Genomic DNA, 17,937 nt, shown 5'->3' with positions numbered 1-17,937 from the left:
GCTTTTTAAAAATGCATACCCTTATGTTGGTGTGTGTGTTTGTTTGCCTTATGATATGATTGACTACAAATGGAAAACCCTGGCACTCTGCCTAGCCCAGGAAAGAGAAGATGTAAATTTTTATTTAGTCCTTCATACAGTTCCTTGCTCGCCCCATCCCAAAATGTACACACCTGCTCTAGGCTTCTGTTTATGCTACTTGGTTTAGATAAGCATAAATTTTCAAAATTTTCAACATAACTAATTAATCTCATGACAGAGATAGCAGGGCAAATGATGTCACTTAGCTTAAAGTCTGTAATCTTTAAAGACAAATAAATAGGACAAGCACATATAATATAGTGGGGACTATGGTGGTCCCTTGGTGGAGACATTCTTGGCCTAAGCATTTTGAAGTATCAAAGGGAAGTGTAAATATATATATATATATATATATATATATATATATATATATAGTTAATCTGTGTCAAGAAGAAACCTTTGCAGTTAAATTGTAACTCTCAGTTTAAAAAATTATTGGTGATGTGGTATGACAAATGTTACTCCAGTTTTATTTGAACAAGATTCTTCTTACTGTGTTGTCGAAGTTGTTAGCAAGAAATCACCTTGACTTATTGATATTTTGGCTTCTTTCCCTTACTTTCTTGTGCTTTCAAAAGCTGGGACAGGAAACTAACTCACTGAGCACCTACAGTTGCCTAGTACTATTCTGGGTTGGGTGTGCATGAGTACATGTGTAATTTTACTTAATCCCCATATCACTCTGCCAAAAAAGGATTGTTCTCCCCAACTTATAGAAGAGATAATGAGATAAATGAGGAGGTTAGATCTTAACTTGCCAAAATCCACACTGGGAAATTCTAGGGTTACAATTTGAACCAGGTCATCTTGACTCTACGTTAAACCACACCTTGATCTTGGGATTACAATGTCAAGTAATAAATCAATAGATATGGATAATTCACAGACAAAATAATATTTCTAAATAACTGAAAGTTGATTAATCTGTGAGCCAAAGTAAGACTTGTCTTAAACATTTCATTTCAAGTTTAGGTAGGATATGCTCTATGGCTTCAGGCATTCAGAATAGAATTGAGTTTGTATTTACCAGTTGAAGATGCAGTTTTATTATAAAATGCACACAGTTTGAGGCATTAAAGAAAATAATTGTTTATTGCTCTTCTGATCTGAATGTGTCATGTGTTGTCCATTTGGGGATGATGAATATGTTATTTCTGATCTCTTGAGAAACTGTGGTCATAGATGTGTAGATAGAGAGAAGAGCTGAGTAAGGGAAGAAAGCCCTCGAGGGTACATTTAGATGGGGGACTTTTATCTAGTTCTTACGTGTTATCTTCAAAAATAATTTACACTGCAAAGGTTCTTCTAGATTTTACTTTGACTTTTTGTCAGTTCTGTTTTTTAATTATTATTATTATTACTTCTCTTAGTTACCTGCTGACTAAACACAGTTTCCTTTTTTACAGAATTATACGTAAACACTGAATGCTATGTGACTGGCACAGGTATAGGGTACTAACAACCACAGCTGAAAAAATTTAAATGTTATGAAGGAATTGCCTCACTTCCGTTCATATGGGACCATATCTTCATCTTATTACCGTCCTAAGATCAACTTAATGAAGATTTTACTTGCTCATAAAATTTTATTTTTTAACTTAGAAAATAGTAAAATTTTCTAAAATTTTATAATATAAAATAATATGGGTATACATTTTCATTGCAAATTTTTCATCCTTCACTTGTGTGGCATTTTTATGAGTATGGTCCAGAAACTAAGACTATAAGGAGCAAAGAGCGATGTCAATCATACAGCCGTAACAACACTGCTATCAATTTGTTGGTAACAGTCAACACTGAAAAAATATTTAAAAAATAATTCCACATAAGTGCTGCAATTTAATTGCTGTCTCTGACATTTTACAGGTTTGAAACAGTCTATTCTTCTTTGTTTCCCACCAAAATGCAAGACCTTTGAGGGCAGAACTTGTGTAATTTTTACGATTGTATTCCCAGCGTGTGGCATAGTGCTTGGCTGTAAATAGATACTACTGTTAAAAGGTTTTCTTTTTCTTTTTTGAGGTAATATTTAAAATTGTATGTATGGTGTGATTCAGTTTGTAACTTTTGTAACTTCAAGTGTATGTCACTTATATTTAGCAAAACCACTTCAGCAGTTTTTGGAGTATTGTGAAAAGCCGTAAAAATCACATATGACTTATCTTTTTGTTCTTCACTTAAAATAATCCATACCAAAAGACATGGGAAATATTGAAGGAATCTAATTTCATTTCCATTTTCTTTTTAGAGCAGTATACAGAGATGCTGATTTGTATCTATTAGACTCTCCCTTTGGATACCTAGATGTGTTAACAGAGAAAGAAATATTTGAAAGGTATGTTCTTTGAATAACTTATTCATGCTAAAAGACAAGAAGGAACAACTATACCACCATAGGCTGCATATTACTGCTTGAGAAATATGTCCACCATTGTGACTCAGAATGGCAGAATCTAATGTAGCCACTTACTCAAATCTGATCTTCCCTCTATGGTCAACATTAAAGATCACGTCCACTTTTCTGTCCACCTTATGCTGAACCAATTTTTCCCATTATTACTTTAACAATCACTATTTATGTAGGTTTTTATAGTATTATTGTCTTGTGACATAGCTTATATTATTTTAATTGATTATTATACTTAATCTTTTTATTCACTTTTTTCGTGTTAGTATTTTATTTTATCTCCTCCTTAGGTAGTAAACTTCTTAAGGAACCAAAGAAACTGAAGGTTTTAATGTTTTAATATAGGTGAATGCTCAGACTATTCATCTACCTCAATACCTCCTTCAGAACCTTCTCCTCAGTCACACAAAGCTCAGGGTATACATTTCATTGGAGCTCCCATTAGGGCTCAACGTATGTGAAGTTCCTACCAGGAACAGTTAGTTATATAACTTGATTTTAAGGTTTCAAAATGATTTCATAGACTATAAAGTAGTTTATTAAGAGAATTATCATGATTCATTTTAATCAATAAGGATGTAGATTGTGTGTGTATAAAATGGCCATATTTTTCCTAGAAGCACCTTTCCTAGAATTTAGCAAAATTTAATACCTATGATACTATTTTTATAATCCTGTAACTATAAGTACCTTCTTACCAATATAAACTTTGCTAGTTATGTTAGTATGTTAGAGTATAGACTAGAATGATGCCTCTTTCTATCAATATATAATATAAAATGTTTTAATGCCAAAAAGAAATTGGTCTCAGATGGTTCTAGTCAGGATTTACTTCTAGACTTAGAGGGAAGTTTTGTTGGAGGACGGTCAAATGTATTATCCAATTCTCAGGTTTGTTATTGTTGTTGTGTTTTTTGTTTTTTGTGGGTTTTTTTTTTGTGGTACGCGGGCCTCTCACTGTTGTGGCCTCCCCCATTGCGGAGCACAGGCTCCGGACGCGCAGGCTCAGCGGCCACGGCTCACGGGCCCAGCCGCTCCGCGGCATGTAGGATCTTCCCGGACCGGGGCACGAATCCGTGTCCCCTGCATCGGCAGGTGGACTCTCAACCAATGCGCCACCAGGGAAGCCCTGTTGTTGTGTTTTTAACAAATAAAATTAGTCTTAATATAAGCTCTTGAGGACAAAATTGGTGGTCAACTTAAAATGTAAAAGGAAATGAGTAGAAAGTTTAAAGAACAAGAAAGCTCTGACATTTTAGAAGACATGTAGAAATATAAACCCTAAGGAATCTTAAAGGTCATCTAACGATTCCCTTATTTTCTAGATGAATCAGCCATGACCCAGAGGGTAACCAGTTCATTCAAAGTCAAATGTTTATTTAATATCAGATATTTAATTTCATTCTAGGTCTGTTAACACTCAACTTTATAATGTAGCATACTATAATAATTCAATAATACAGTATTTCATGTCATAATAATTCAAGAAGTGCAAATTAGTTACTATTGAATATTTACTTAAGTATAATAATAACATTGGTAGAGGTTTTATACAAGAATAGGTTAATAAAATGTTAAAATGCAATATATATACTATTGTAATAAATTGTTTATTAAATTAATATTTATATATTTTTATATTCTTAAAGCTGTGTCTGTAAATTGATGGCTAACAAAACTAGGATTTTGGTCACTTCTAAAATGGAACATTTAAAGAAAGCTGACAAAATATTAATTTTACATGAAGGTAGCAGCTATTTTTATGGGACATTTTCTGAATTACAAAATCAACGGCCCGACTTCAGCTCAAAGCTCATGGGATATGACACTTTTGACCAGCTTACTGCAGAACGAAGAAATTCAATCATAACTGAGACTTTACGCCGTTTCTCACTAGAAGGAGATACTTCTGTGTCCTGGAATGAAACGAAAAAGCAATCTTTTAAACAGACTGGAGAGTTTGGTGAAAAAAGGAAGAACTCCATTCTCAATTCAATCAGCTCTATGAGGAAATTTTCATTTGTACAGAAGACTCCATTACAAATGAATGGCATCGAAGACGATTCTGTTGAGCCTTCAGAGAGAAGACTATCCTTAGTTTCCGGTTCTGAACTGGGAGAGGCTATCCTGCCTCGGAGCAACATGATCGATGCTGGTCCCACATTTCAGGGACGAAGGAGGCAGTCAGTCCTGAACCTTATGACCCGCTCCTCGGTGAACCAAGGTCAAAGCATTCACCGAAAGACAGCGACATCCACACGAAAAATGTCACTGGCCCCTCAGGCGAATTTAACTGAAATAGATATATATTCAAGACGGTTATCTGAAGATACTGGCTTTGAAATAAGTGAAGAAATTAATGAAGAAGATTTAAGGGTGTGTATAAGTAATCAGTGTGGTGTTTCCGTGTTTTCCTTTCTTTTTTTTCTTTTGGCCACAAAGAGTGGGATGTAATACATACTATGTAGCAAAATTTACTCAAATTTGAGTTTAGGATGAGGTTTATTTTTAAGATTCCCAAAGTCCAAAGTATGTAAATTACATAAGCAACTTCGAAATGTGAAAGAATCAACTATTTCCTTTTGTGATGTCTCTTACTGTAAGATGTATTGTAAGTCAAAGCAAGGACTAATATTGAGTCCTTTACTAAGCAGTGATAATCATTATTATTAATGAGAAAAATTATGAATTATTATAAATCTGTTTCATTACCCTCCTAAAACCTCTGTGGGAAGAGGTGGAGTGAAAACAAATATATAAACAAATAATAGCTTCAGTTATTGAGAGACAAAGAAATGTTTCTGTATGCAGGTAGCCTCTATAAGGTATATAAACATCTAGTCTCTCAACAGGACTAACATTCTGGCTTATACCTCAGTCTTGCCTGAATTTAGTTAATGTGAGCTTTTTTATCATTTAAATTTCATTATACGTAGGATTTCTGGGCAGGTTTCTTTTAAAGAAGCTATGTGAAATTCAACATATACTAGTGCCAACGTTCAGGTAGAAAGTCTTTTATATTAAGTTCTAAAGAATAAAATGCTTTTATTTTTAAAATAGGCAATAGAAAAGAGGAGGGTTTTTTTTTTAAACTAGAAAAATTCCTTAAGTGCCTTGGATGAAACAGTGTTGTAATAAATTGATATGTTTAATAGTATAGATCAATTACGAGTAGTGTGACCTTTGGCAAGTCACATGTCATTTAATGTCTCTGGGCCAAAGTTTCTTTCTTTGTAAAATGAGGGAACAGAATAGATGATCTCTAAAATACATACTTTCAGTGTTTCTATAATCTTAAAAAAGATTTCCTAAAAGATAATTTATCTGTATGGTTTTAATACCAATCTGAATGAATTTCTCAAACCTGATTCTATAAGTTTAATTGTAAAGAATGATCACTTTGACTGATAATAGTATTTATTGATTGCTTCTAGTGCCATGAGCATATTCTTAGAAGGTCCTCTCATTATCCTCATTTATAGAGAAGGAAACTAAATTTTAGAGAAGTTCAGCTGCCTGAATTCAAGCAGCTCCTAGGAAGTCAATGATAGAGTCCAGATTCAAATCCAGGTTTACTTGGCTTCGAAAATTTTTACATCTAACCAGTGTGTCATATTCCAATTTCCTAGGACCCTTTCTTTGATGTTCTAGTGCTTCTTCTGTGAATTTTGTTGACTTTATAAGAAACAAAACTATCCTTTCCCTTTGAAATATCTGGATTTTCTCTCTTTCAAATTATTGAACTATAGCTTCATTATATATTATATGAACTTAACTCAAAGTTAAGTCAAGGACGGTTCTGGGAAGCTTCAGTTTGCTGGTACCATTTATTTGATAAAATGTGTGACACTGTTAAGCATTAAAATGGTAAAATTGTTCAAAAACAATACAGTTGTTTTATCAGCAATATTACATTCAGAGTTTGAAGAATCGCAGTGTTTCTCATTTTTCAAAAAGCTATGTTGCTCCAGTGGACATTATATTGGCTGTGGAGTGACATCACATGTGTCATTCATAATGGTTTATATTTGTTGAAATTCACTTAGTTTCAAATAGTAATATTTCTTTATTTCCACACATTCAAAATAAAACCACAGTGCTAGTGTGAACCTGTATTGTCACATTGTAATAGCTATGATTCTTTTTTTCAGGAGTGCTTTTTTGATGATGTGGAGAACATACCAGCAGTGACTACATGGAACACATACCTTCGATATATTACTGTCCGCAAGAGCTTACTTTTTGTGCTAATTTGGTGCTTAGTCATTTTTCTGGCTGAGGTAAGAATTTTCTGTTATTAAATATTAATGTGATTTAAAGTTAAAATAGGAATAGTTTGGAAGGATATATATATGTACATGTATAAATGTATATATATGCATAAATGTAAGTGTATATATGAAATTTTATATCATATAATGATATGTATAGTTCTTCTACTGATATTTTATTACTTCATACATAGCATATAAAATATACTTAAGCACATATCTTCTATATGAAGAGTTTTTGAGACATTCAAAACCTCAAAGTAGAATGTCTTTATATGAATTGAATTTAAACAATGAAAATTATTCTGTACTAAATATTAAATTCATTTGACTCTAGATATTGCATTATTAAATATGCCAGTGATGAATCACCACCTTTAAAAGACTATTTCCTCACAAAATAAAATAAATATATATTAGTGGCTTAGAAATCATTTTAAATAAGCCTTTCAGAGATTCAAATCACCCATTTGCTTACAGAATTCTTTTGTCTTCAATGCCACCATCATGGTCTCTTTACCATGCTGCTCTCCTTCACATCACCAGGTTAAAACAAAAGAGGGGGGCAGTAGGTCACAGGTTCAGTTCTGCATTAAGGTAAGAGGTTTCTGAAGCTGGTTGGTGAATGAGGTTATTCTCTAGGTCAGGAGCAGCCACTTAAATGAGAAAAGAGGCTTGGCAGAGGATGTCTAGTGGTGAAGTGGCTTGGAGGCTGGATGGAGAATATTTGCCCTCCAATTGTCGAACGGGGGCAGTCGTAACTCAACACCAGCCGAGGACTTCCCATCAGGGGTTTTGGGATCAGTTTCACTAAACCTTCTTATTTTTCAACATAAGATGAAAATACAGATTTTTTCTGTAAAAATTTCTCATTTTTAAGTGTGGGTAGTTGGTTAAAGTAAAACAAACAAATGAACACTACGTGGGGACAAAAAAACATATCTGTGGATTGGATTCAGCCTGTGAATGACTACTCTAGATATTTATCTCAGAGGATACTGCTGGATGTGTCCTAATATACAGCCTGAATCCAACATAAAGGTCCAGGCTGCCTTCAGGGGGAGAAATGACCCAGGTGAAGTACTGCCTCTCCTGAGGGTGTATAAGTATATACATACCTGAAACCCAAACTTAAAACTACACCATTGTCTTATTAGGCTGCTTCTAACCTCAGTTAAGAAGTCCACATAAAATATTATCACTCCTCCTTGACCAAGTAAAGTAGTGTAAAATATTAAAGGTATGTACCAAAAGTTGTACATACCACTTCACCTATAAAGTGTTGGTTTCCATTTGATCTTTGAGTTTTGATGATATCACTTCTTTTGCTCTACTACTATTTTAAATTAATAAAACAAATGGAGGCTGAATGTGAGATGCAGTATTGCATAGTGCCACCTCTGGACTCAGACTGATCTGGCTGTGAATTCTAATTCTGTGTTTTTAACACTATGACACTGAACAAGTTAGTTAACCTCTCTGAGCCTCAGTTTCCTCGTCTATAAAATGGAGGTTGTAATAGTACCAATTTCAAAGGTCATTTTTGTGGGTTAAGAGATATCATGATTATAAAGCACTTACTGTAGGGCTTGGCATATAATGAGCAATGCTAATTGCTATTCTTACTAATATGCTTAATGTCTATCATCATTATAAAGCTCAAGCTAGTTTGAGGTGAACAAGTCCATGACAGAGATATAGTAAAAATTTCAATAATTCCTTTTACAGTTTAACAAAACTATGGGGTTGAGTAACTTGAGACTCTCACATGAGGTAATGAAAATTACGTTGAAATGTATTTTTAATTTACCTCATTAATCTCTGCCAGTCATGCCAAATGACCAACATTAATGCGAATGAAACTCAGTCTTGTGCCACAGTTAATCTCAAACCAGCCCTTTGTCATTGTTAATGATTTGAACCTCTTCATTGAAAGATCAACATTACTTGACTGTCTTCAGTTTAGTTTTATGAGAAAAAATGGTCCTATCTGAACGTGGTGGTGATTTATGTTCACTTACAGGACCCTTGTCCCATGTAGAGCTGTAGAGCTGTAGAGCTGAACTTACATGCCTTTCAACACAGTGTATAGTTAATTAATTAGAGACTGAGCGTTGAGCTACTGAACATGTGTACAATATTATTAGCTCACTTACTCAAGAAGACAGTGGTCCTTTGTCTTTAGGCTAGAAACCAAACTACAACAGAGGATGTAAATGTTGTATAACTTCCCATTATTAGTTGAGCTCTCACAATTATTGCGACAAAATAACCAGTAATGTCATTTTCTAGGCAAGAAATAATATAAAAAATTATGAGCCTTTTTTGGCCCAATATCCTGAAGGCATTGCCAATTGACTGGTTCTCAGAATTTTGAATAACAAAAACTTGGTGATAGTAGAAAAAGAGTAATTGTTTTCATCATGTGCACCGTTATACAGCTAAACAAATCATTCAGATGTTCACAATTCTGTCACATCTTTGAATCAAAATTTACATAATTTTACTTTTAGACTAAGCTCCTTTCTTAATACCAATGTGCCTCTTCTCATTACCATTGAAATATCTCATATGTGCTTTGCATCATGGTACAAGTGCTAATCCAGGAAGATAGTTTAGGTCTTTTAAATTTTATTTAGAGCCTCATACTCAACATGATCAGAGAACCTAAAGAAAAGTTAAGATACATTTCTTCCTTTGTGGAAGTGATGTACCCATTTTTAGTTTTCATAGGGGCCGCTTCAATCTAGATTTTATAATTTTATAGAGTAGGTTCAATAAACTTCCCTTTTAGAGTATGAAAGTAATAACTTTTTTATTTCTTCAAAGTGCTAAACTGAAAAAATTAGTTTGGTCTACTCAGTTTGTTACCAATTATCATTAGAGTGTCATTTTGGTAAAGGAGTCAGTCTACCTTATATTTTTGTACTGTTTTCTTTACCATAGAACAATATCTTCTGTTAAGTTCTTAGATATTAGCACCAGAGATATAGGCTTTTAAATTTCCATTATGTTGGTCTCTCTAGTGCTCTAACTTGGCAGTACAGCCTTGACTAGATAGAGAAGAAACGCAAATTATACAGTAGGAGGCAGTTTCCTCCTTACTTTTACAACAACCAGAGGGTATTATTGTTGCCTGGAGTATCTAAAGATCCAGTTTAGTCCTTTTATTCCTGAGAGTTTTAAGAAAAGTGTCAGAGAACTGCTATATACTATTCCCTTACGATTTCCCTTCTGTTTGCTAATGAGGAATCACTAGGTGGCTTTACATTATTAGTATACACAATATATGCTCCCATAATACCTTAATGATAGTTATACCTTTATTGATAGTAATACTTTTAAGGCAGCATTACTTAGCAAGTGTCTATGTTTTAGGGCGTGATTTAACCTGCAAAGCATTGAAATCTGCGATTAAGTCATAACAAGGTGTCACTTTACTATTACTGCCTGTCATTCATTCAGCCACTTACTAATTCAACACGTACTTTTTAGTTCTTTCAGTATGTCAGGCATAATTCTATATGCTGTGTATACCATGAAGTACAAAACAGTGTACAGATAGAATACACTAATGTACTTATGTTAGCAGAGCATTCATAATACTGTGCTCCTTGGTGAAAACTCAAAATGCCAATACTATTTTAATGGTAGTCATTTACATACAGATCTCCTTGTGTGACTTGGGAAGAGCTCTGAATTCTGCATTTGTACAGAACTTATAGAATGAATTGGTTCCGGTTCTTTATCTTTATCCTACATAACATATCATGATATGTTATGCTTTTTTAAATGTTTTCTATGTGATTAGTATATAATTTCTGTCTGTTGACATTGGTATTTTTTATTTTAAAAAAATATTTATTTATTATTTATTTGGTTGCGCTGGGTCTTAGTTGTGGCAGGCGAACTCTTAGATGTGGCATGCACGTGGGATCTAGTTCCCTGACCAGGGATTGAACCCAGGCCCCCCCCCATTGGGAGTGCAGAGTCCCAACCATCATGCCACCAGGGAAGTCCCTGTATTTTTTATTTAAGTATACTCTTATTTATCCCTTCCTTTATTTATTAAGTACAGATTTACCGAATGCCTACTGTTTACAGGGCGTTGTTTTAGACACTAAGGCTATAATAGGAAAGAGAACAGAGGATAAATACATTTTGATGGAAATAATCACAGAGTGTAATAAGTGCCTTATTAATATAAGGCACTTATATTATAATAAGGGCTAATATAAAGTTGGGCAAAGGAGGGTAGACAGGGAAGGCTTCCTGACGAAATGACATTTCATTCACACCCGAAAGATAAGAAGGACTCAGACATGCAGAAACTGGGGCAAATGCAAAGGTCTTGGAAAAGTTTGGTAAATTATGGAAACTGAGAGGAGGCCAGCACAATTGGAACAGTGGGAGAGAGAAGTGAGTGGCATGTCACGTGGTGACATTGGAAAAGCAGGCCAGAAACAGGTTTGCAGACCCATTGGCTGAAGTAAAGAGTTTGGGTTTTATTTTAAATGCAACAGGAAGCCTTTGAAAGGCTTCATTCAGGGTATGATATGACTTTTTTATGCTTTAAAAAAGATCACTCTGTCTGCTATATGGAAAATGGATTGGATGGGGACACGAAGGGAGGCCGGAACATCTGTTATGACAGGAAGGGATTGCTGTTATTAACTAGGCTCAGCATCCAGAGTGTTTAGAACCGTTAAGTCATATTTAAAGGCCTCTGAAGATATTCCACAGTGAAGTATATAGGAGTGTCTTCTTTGTAGTTTATTAAAGTTCTTCATGATAGAATATTGGACCGTTATACCTCACGTGGTTGTATTCACATTTTTGAACCTTTTCTGTACCTGGCCTTGGCAGTTTTCTTCTCTTTTTATGCCTATTTTCTTTCGTTGTGAGTATCAAACTTGTACCTAGCCAGGTTATGTCATGGTAGGGTTCCTCCTAAGTCTTGAATATATTCTTCCTGTAGTTCTCCATCACATCTTATTTTTGAAATCATACTGTTGGTGTTTTACTATATAGATGATCAACCTTCATCTATCACGTGTCCGAAGATGTTTACTAGTTCATTTAGCAAATAAGCCTTTCAGAAAGAGGCACTTAATTTCTCTTTCCGTATGTATATGCTGTATATTCTATCCCCGACATGCCATTATTTTTTAAATCATAGAGACAAATTATCTATATAAGTTAAATTGTGACCTAGCTTCTAAATACTGGCTACTTCTTTTTCATTTGGGGTCATTTGCAAAGTTCGTGAATCATCACGTTGACTGTTCAGGGATCTATCCTTAGAGGACACCATCATCAGACTCCTGGTACTTAGCATGGGTATATAATAAATACTCTGGCTACACCGCTATCTAACTAACAGTTTTAGTCTATTCATGCACTGTCCAGTACAGTAGCCGCCCACCAGCCTTGTATGACCACGTAAATTAAATGAAATTATTTTAAATGAAACACAATGTAAAATTCAGTTCCTCAGTCACCCACAATGGCCGCATTTCAAGTGATCAAGTGCCATGTGTATTAAGTGGCAATGATACTGAACAGTGCAGATATTGAACTTTCTATTTTTGTAGAAATTTCTCTTGGACAGTGCTGATCTAGACGGGACCATTTTCTATGTGATATGGAATGACGTTTAAAACCCTGAAAGAGCTGAAAATAATGACCTTTTTGCTTTTCCTCTAATCTTTCAGTACTGTCACTCTATCACAAACTGTATGAACTTTATAACCTCAAACATTTTTTTTTTTAAAGAAGATGTTGGGGGTAGGAGTTTATTAATTAATTAATTAATTTTTGCTGTGTTGGGTTTTGGTTTCTGTGCAAGGGCTTTCTCTAGTTGTGGCAAGCGGGGTCCACTCTTCATCACGGTGCGCGGGCCTCTCACTATCGCGGACTCTCTTGTTACGGAGCACAGGCTCCAGACGTGCAGGCTCAGTAGTTGTGGCTCATGGGCCTAGTTGCTCCGTGGGATGTGGGATCCTCCCAGACCAGGGCTCGAGCCCGTGTCCCCTGCATTAGCAGGCAGATTCTCAACCACTGCACCACCAGGGAAGCCCAACCTCAAACATTTTGGAAATTAAATGTTAGAACTTGCTTGCTTAATTGTTTCTATATGCCCCAGACATTTTCATTAAAGTCATTATGTCAAGTCCTTGGAAATGTTTTTGTTCCAGTCAGTAAAAGTAGTTTGGGTTGGTGGTTCCACAAGTGGTCTCTTCCGCAAGTGGTCTCTATTCACAAGAGCCAAGAAATAACTTTATATTACACTGATTAGACCAGTGTCTTTGAACAACTGCTTTGGTTATTGTAAATATTATAAAATATTTATTTCTGGGATTTACTCACATTCAGAGAAGGTTGGAATGCCAACATTATTGACACTTCTTTCACTGGAACAAAGAGGGACTATAATAACCAAAGAATCCCTCACAAATATACCCTTATCTAGGTTCTTGAATAATTTGATTAGTCTTAGGAAATAGGAAAACATTTGTACTGGAACAAAGACTTTTGAAATAGCTAGATTATTGCTGTGTTTCTTGTCATTTTGAATTCACTTGAATTTCAAGGAAACAAAGGTAGTTTTTCTTTTTATTAATATGGTTCATGGAGGCTATGTGTATAATGAAAAAAAGTAGGAAAGTGAGAATGATGCTATTAAAATTTTCATTATTATACTCCTATCTGGTATGCAAATTTACCAAAAATTATATACTATTTAAAGTATATAACTTCATAATGTAATTTCTTAATGCTAATTATTCTCCATAATTTTTATATGGTACTGTTAAATACTTAAGATAAATTGATTATGAAGTAAGAGATAGATTTCTTATACCAAGCGTATTTGTTTCTCCCCTATTTATTTTTACTCTGTGTTCATTTTCAAATTATTTTACTTACAATTTCTCCTTTTTTTTCTATTTGATTCTTTGTTAAAGTTATTATCAGGCTAATTGTATAATTTCAGTCTTATAATTGTGTAAATATTTCTGGTGTTATAATTGTGTTGGTATCATCACAAGATTGTTTTCCCAAGCATTTAGGAGACTGCAATGCCAAATTGAAATAGGACAGAGTACAGATCATTTAAATAACACAGAAACTAAAAAATAAAATCATGGTTGTTAAACATTTTTCTTTTTTGGTTTAGTTATGGGATAGAACATTTGTTCTTCAACCAAAAGTTTCCACCTTGAGAAAGCCCAAATAGTGCCAATAGTGTATGTTTTAACCTGAATGCACCTTATCTTTATTTTAAAAAATACGAATTTATTTATTTATTTATTTTGAATTTTATTTTATTTATTTATTTTGTTTACAACAAGTTCTTATTAGTTATCTGTTTTATACATATTAGTGTATATCTGTCAATCCCAATCTCCCAATTCATCCCACCACCACCACCCCCCAAAAAACCATGAATTTTTACACTTTTGAGATTTTAACTGGTTTTCATGAATGTATATCTCATCTTTTCCAGTAATTAATTGGTCTTATAGTTATGCCCCTCATAATCATTGTATGACAAATGAAATTATTTATAGCCATCAACCAGATAAATTATCTGCCAGCAGGCTGAGAGTAATCTCTTCATAAGAAACAAACTTTATTATTTAAAGTGTTTAACTGCAGTATTAGCTCTCCTGTGAGGTTCAATGAACAGTTCCTGTTGAATGAAGGAGAGAAATGGAAAAGTATTTTATTCAGTGAAATTGGAATTCCATTAACTTAACATGTTCTCACCTCAAATAGTGGTTCTTAGAGCAATTATTGCAGCTGCTGGACCCAGGAAAGTAAAGCAAAGGATAATGAAATTGTATATATTTCAATGTTAGTCATGGTGGAATTAGAAGTGGGTGTGGGAAAAATAGGAGAAGATGCTGGAAAAAAAATCAAGTGTGTATTGTTCCGTTCCAGGTGGCTGCTTCTTTGGTTCTGTTGTGGCTGCTTCCAAAGTGAGTATTCCATGTCCTATTGTGGATTGTATTTTGTTTCTATTGATTATTTGGGTCTTATTAATTATTGTAATATCCACTCTGCTTCATTTCCCCACAGTACTGTAGTGGAAAATTGAGTTCTTTTGTTTAAAATTGTGAGCATGTGCAGTTCCTGCAGCTCTTTACCAATTTTTAAAGGATTTAGTTGTGCTTAGTTTCCATAAAATGCAATAACAATATTTAAAACAACCTTGCACACTTAGTATTTTCTCTGAGTATTTGAAATTTTATCTATTTCAGTGGTTAAAAACTTAATCTACTTTCTTGCAATAGTAAGTCCTTCAGGTTAAAGGCATAAGCTCTGCTAATGAAATATGTTGTGTTTCTCTAGACTCAAATTCAGCATCATTTACATGTATTGGAAATTCAATGGGAAAGTTTGGTTGCCTGATAGCAATTTCCTTTTGCTTTACAGAGTACTTCCTCAAGACAAAGGGAATAGTACTAAGAGTGCAAATAACAGTTATGCAGTGATCATCACCAACACCAGCTCGTATTATGTTTTTTACATTTATGTGGGAGTAGCTGACACTTTGCTTGCTCTGGGACTCTTCAGAGGTTTACCACTGGTGCATGCTCTAATCAGAGTGTCAAAAATACTACACCACAAAATGTTACAGTCTGTTCTTCAAGCCCCTATGTCAACCCTCAACACGTTGAAAGCAGGTACTTGACTAGGTGTACAAAATGAAGCTACTGCACCTCCACAAACAGGGCCTGTGAGTTGGTTGGTTTTCTAGTAGTAGCACTGGCTTTTGCATGCAGGCATCTACCCTTTGTTGAGCTTCCTTATGACTGGCATGTACCTGTCTCAGGTATTATAGGCTCTCAGATACAGTCACTCCTCATATTTCTGTATCAGTTAATTAGAGTAGCTCAGTTTGTTAGGACATGATGCTGATGGGACTGTAGCAGCAGAAGCAGGCCCTTCTGAGTCAGCTGTCCTTCTCTATTCAGATATTTGATCTAGCCCCCTTCTAAGCATCTTGCTGCCAATGTATATTGTTGTTTAAAAGAGGAGAAGATTTGAAGTGATCAAAAAAATTCTAAGATTCTTTTACTAATAAAGTGTTTTGATGAGGTAGAGTAATCTAGTTTCATGTAACTGTTCAAAGATGATCCCATAAATTCATTCAAGGTTGTTTTAAATGGGTTGGGTGGATCCCAAATGTATTTTTAAAGTATTTTTGACACTCATAGAGGTTAGTAAAAGAGTACAAGCTGTCAGTTATAAGATGAGTAAGGTCTGAAGATCTAATGTATAATGTGGTGACTATAATTAATAACACTGCCCTGTATTATTGAAATTTGCTAAGAGAATAAAACTGAAATGTTCTCTCACACACGCACAAAGGTAACTATGAAAGGGGATGAATGTGTTAACGAACTCAGTGAGAGGAATCCTTTCCCAACGTATACATATATTAAATCATCACATTGTATACTTTAAATATCTTACCATTTTTTGTCAATTATACCTCAACAAAAATAATTAAGGCCACAGAAAGTAAGAGTAGTGAAATAGAGGGACCAAAGATTTTAAAAACTAAGGACAATAAGGTACTTTGAAAGTAATCAATTTTATTGATTCCCCTTTAGACAAATTCACATTTAAAGAATCTGAGGTTAATAAGGAATCTCCCAAGTTTTATTCTTACAGAAATCTGTTGAACACTTACTTTCTATGGCACTAAGCCAGGGACTGGTATGAAAAGATGAATAAGGCACAGCTCTTGCCCTGGAAGAATCCAGTCAAGGGAGAGGAGGTAGACACAGGAACACTTGATTATAAAGGAAAGAATAAATTCCAAGACTGAGATTTTTAGAGTGATATGTATCTAAAAATCTCAAGATAAGAATTATCCATCATTTTTTTCTGGGTAAAACATTTCAGTGTTCGTATTCAAGAAGATCTTCCTTACATTTATTCTTTTAAGCCCTTGTGTATCACTAAAGCCTTGCCTCATTTGGATATACTCATCACCACACTTCTGTTTTAGAGCTAAGAAATTTTAGACCTAAAAGAGAATGCCCAATTACCTTGATCCAATGATTTCATTTTTTTTAAATGGGAAAACTGAGATCCAGAGAAGGTAGGGGATTTGCCCAGGATTCTAGCAGTGAGAAATGGGCAATGAGGTATAATGAAAGGAGCATGGGAATTATTTGAGGTCTGGCTTGTCCTCATAAGAGTGATGATCATGGGCAAGTTACTCTTCTGAGACTTTGCATCCACATATGTAAAATGAGGAAAGGAATAATTATCTCAGAGGGTCATTGTGAGAATGAAAAAAAGTCATCATCTACTAGCCTGTTACATAGCCAAGATGAAATAAATGCCGGTTCCCCACTGTTGTTCCCTTTCTATCGTTTCCCATTTGAAATATACTAAGCACTAGAATGATGGATGTATATATATTATTTTTTACCAAAGCAACTTTCATTTTCTACACAGAATAAATACCATATGCTACTTTTTTTCAATTTTTGATTCACTTATGAAAAGATATACAATTATGTTTAATTAAATATGCTAAATAAAATATCATTAGTAAGGGCAAGGAGATAGTGACAAATAAAAAAATAATTGAATTCTTCCTACATAAGGCTTTTTGCCGAGGGCTCAGAGTGATACAAAATAAATGTGGCATGGTCCAATGACCTCTAGAAATTTACAGTCTAGAAAAAAGAGATGACATGTATACAAGCGACTGTACAACATGGATATAATTATTACAACACAGAAGTGCTGTAAAGATGTATTAAAGGTATTAAGTGTGTCCAGAGGAAGAAGGGATTAATTTGAGCTGGTGCAAAAATTGATGCTTCCTTGCAGGAGAGGCATTTGAGTTGGGCCAGGAAGGAGACATAGATTTTAACATGTAGACATGAGAGGAAAGGGTTTTCAGGCAGAGGAGCTACATGGAAAAGGCAAGGAGGTAGGAGAGTATAAGGTGTATTTAAACAATAAGCCAGTTTGAAACAATGTTTGAGAAGAGGAAGCTTGTACCTAGGGTAGTTTAAGGCCAAATCATGGAAGGTATTAAATATTAAACTAAGAATTTTAGACTTTATCCTGCAGTAAATGGGGGGGGAGTAAATGATAAGATTCAATATCACTTTGTTTGTACAGTAATATGTTATAATTATAGGT

At 34.5% G+C, this 17,937-nt stretch overlaps 1 protein-coding gene across 1 annotated transcript in view; it reads left to right on the top strand.

The window, feature by feature from the left end:
• The window catches only part of CFTR (CF transmembrane conductance regulator), a 198,490-nt gene that overhangs the window by 115,507 nt on the left and 65,046 nt on the right, over positions 1–17,937 (top strand). Inside the window, exons 15-19 of the mRNA XM_060156169.1 lie at positions 2,330–2,416; positions 4,138–4,864; positions 6,640–6,768; positions 14,704–14,741; positions 15,199–15,449. Of these exons, the coding sequence (XP_060012152.1) occupies positions 2,330–2,416; positions 4,138–4,864; positions 6,640–6,768; positions 14,704–14,741; positions 15,199–15,449 (1,232 nt within the window). The remainder of the gene's footprint in view (positions 1–2,329; positions 2,417–4,137; positions 4,865–6,639; positions 6,769–14,703; positions 14,742–15,198; positions 15,450–17,937) is intronic.

This window comes from Lagenorhynchus albirostris, chromosome 8 (genome assembly GCF_949774975.1).
Source record: "Lagenorhynchus albirostris chromosome 8, mLagAlb1.1, whole genome shotgun sequence".
NCBI lineage: Eukaryota > Metazoa > Chordata > Mammalia > Artiodactyla > Delphinidae > Lagenorhynchus > Lagenorhynchus albirostris.
Note: the sequence above shows the minus strand (reverse complement) of the source record. Positions and strands in the feature narration are given on the sequence as shown.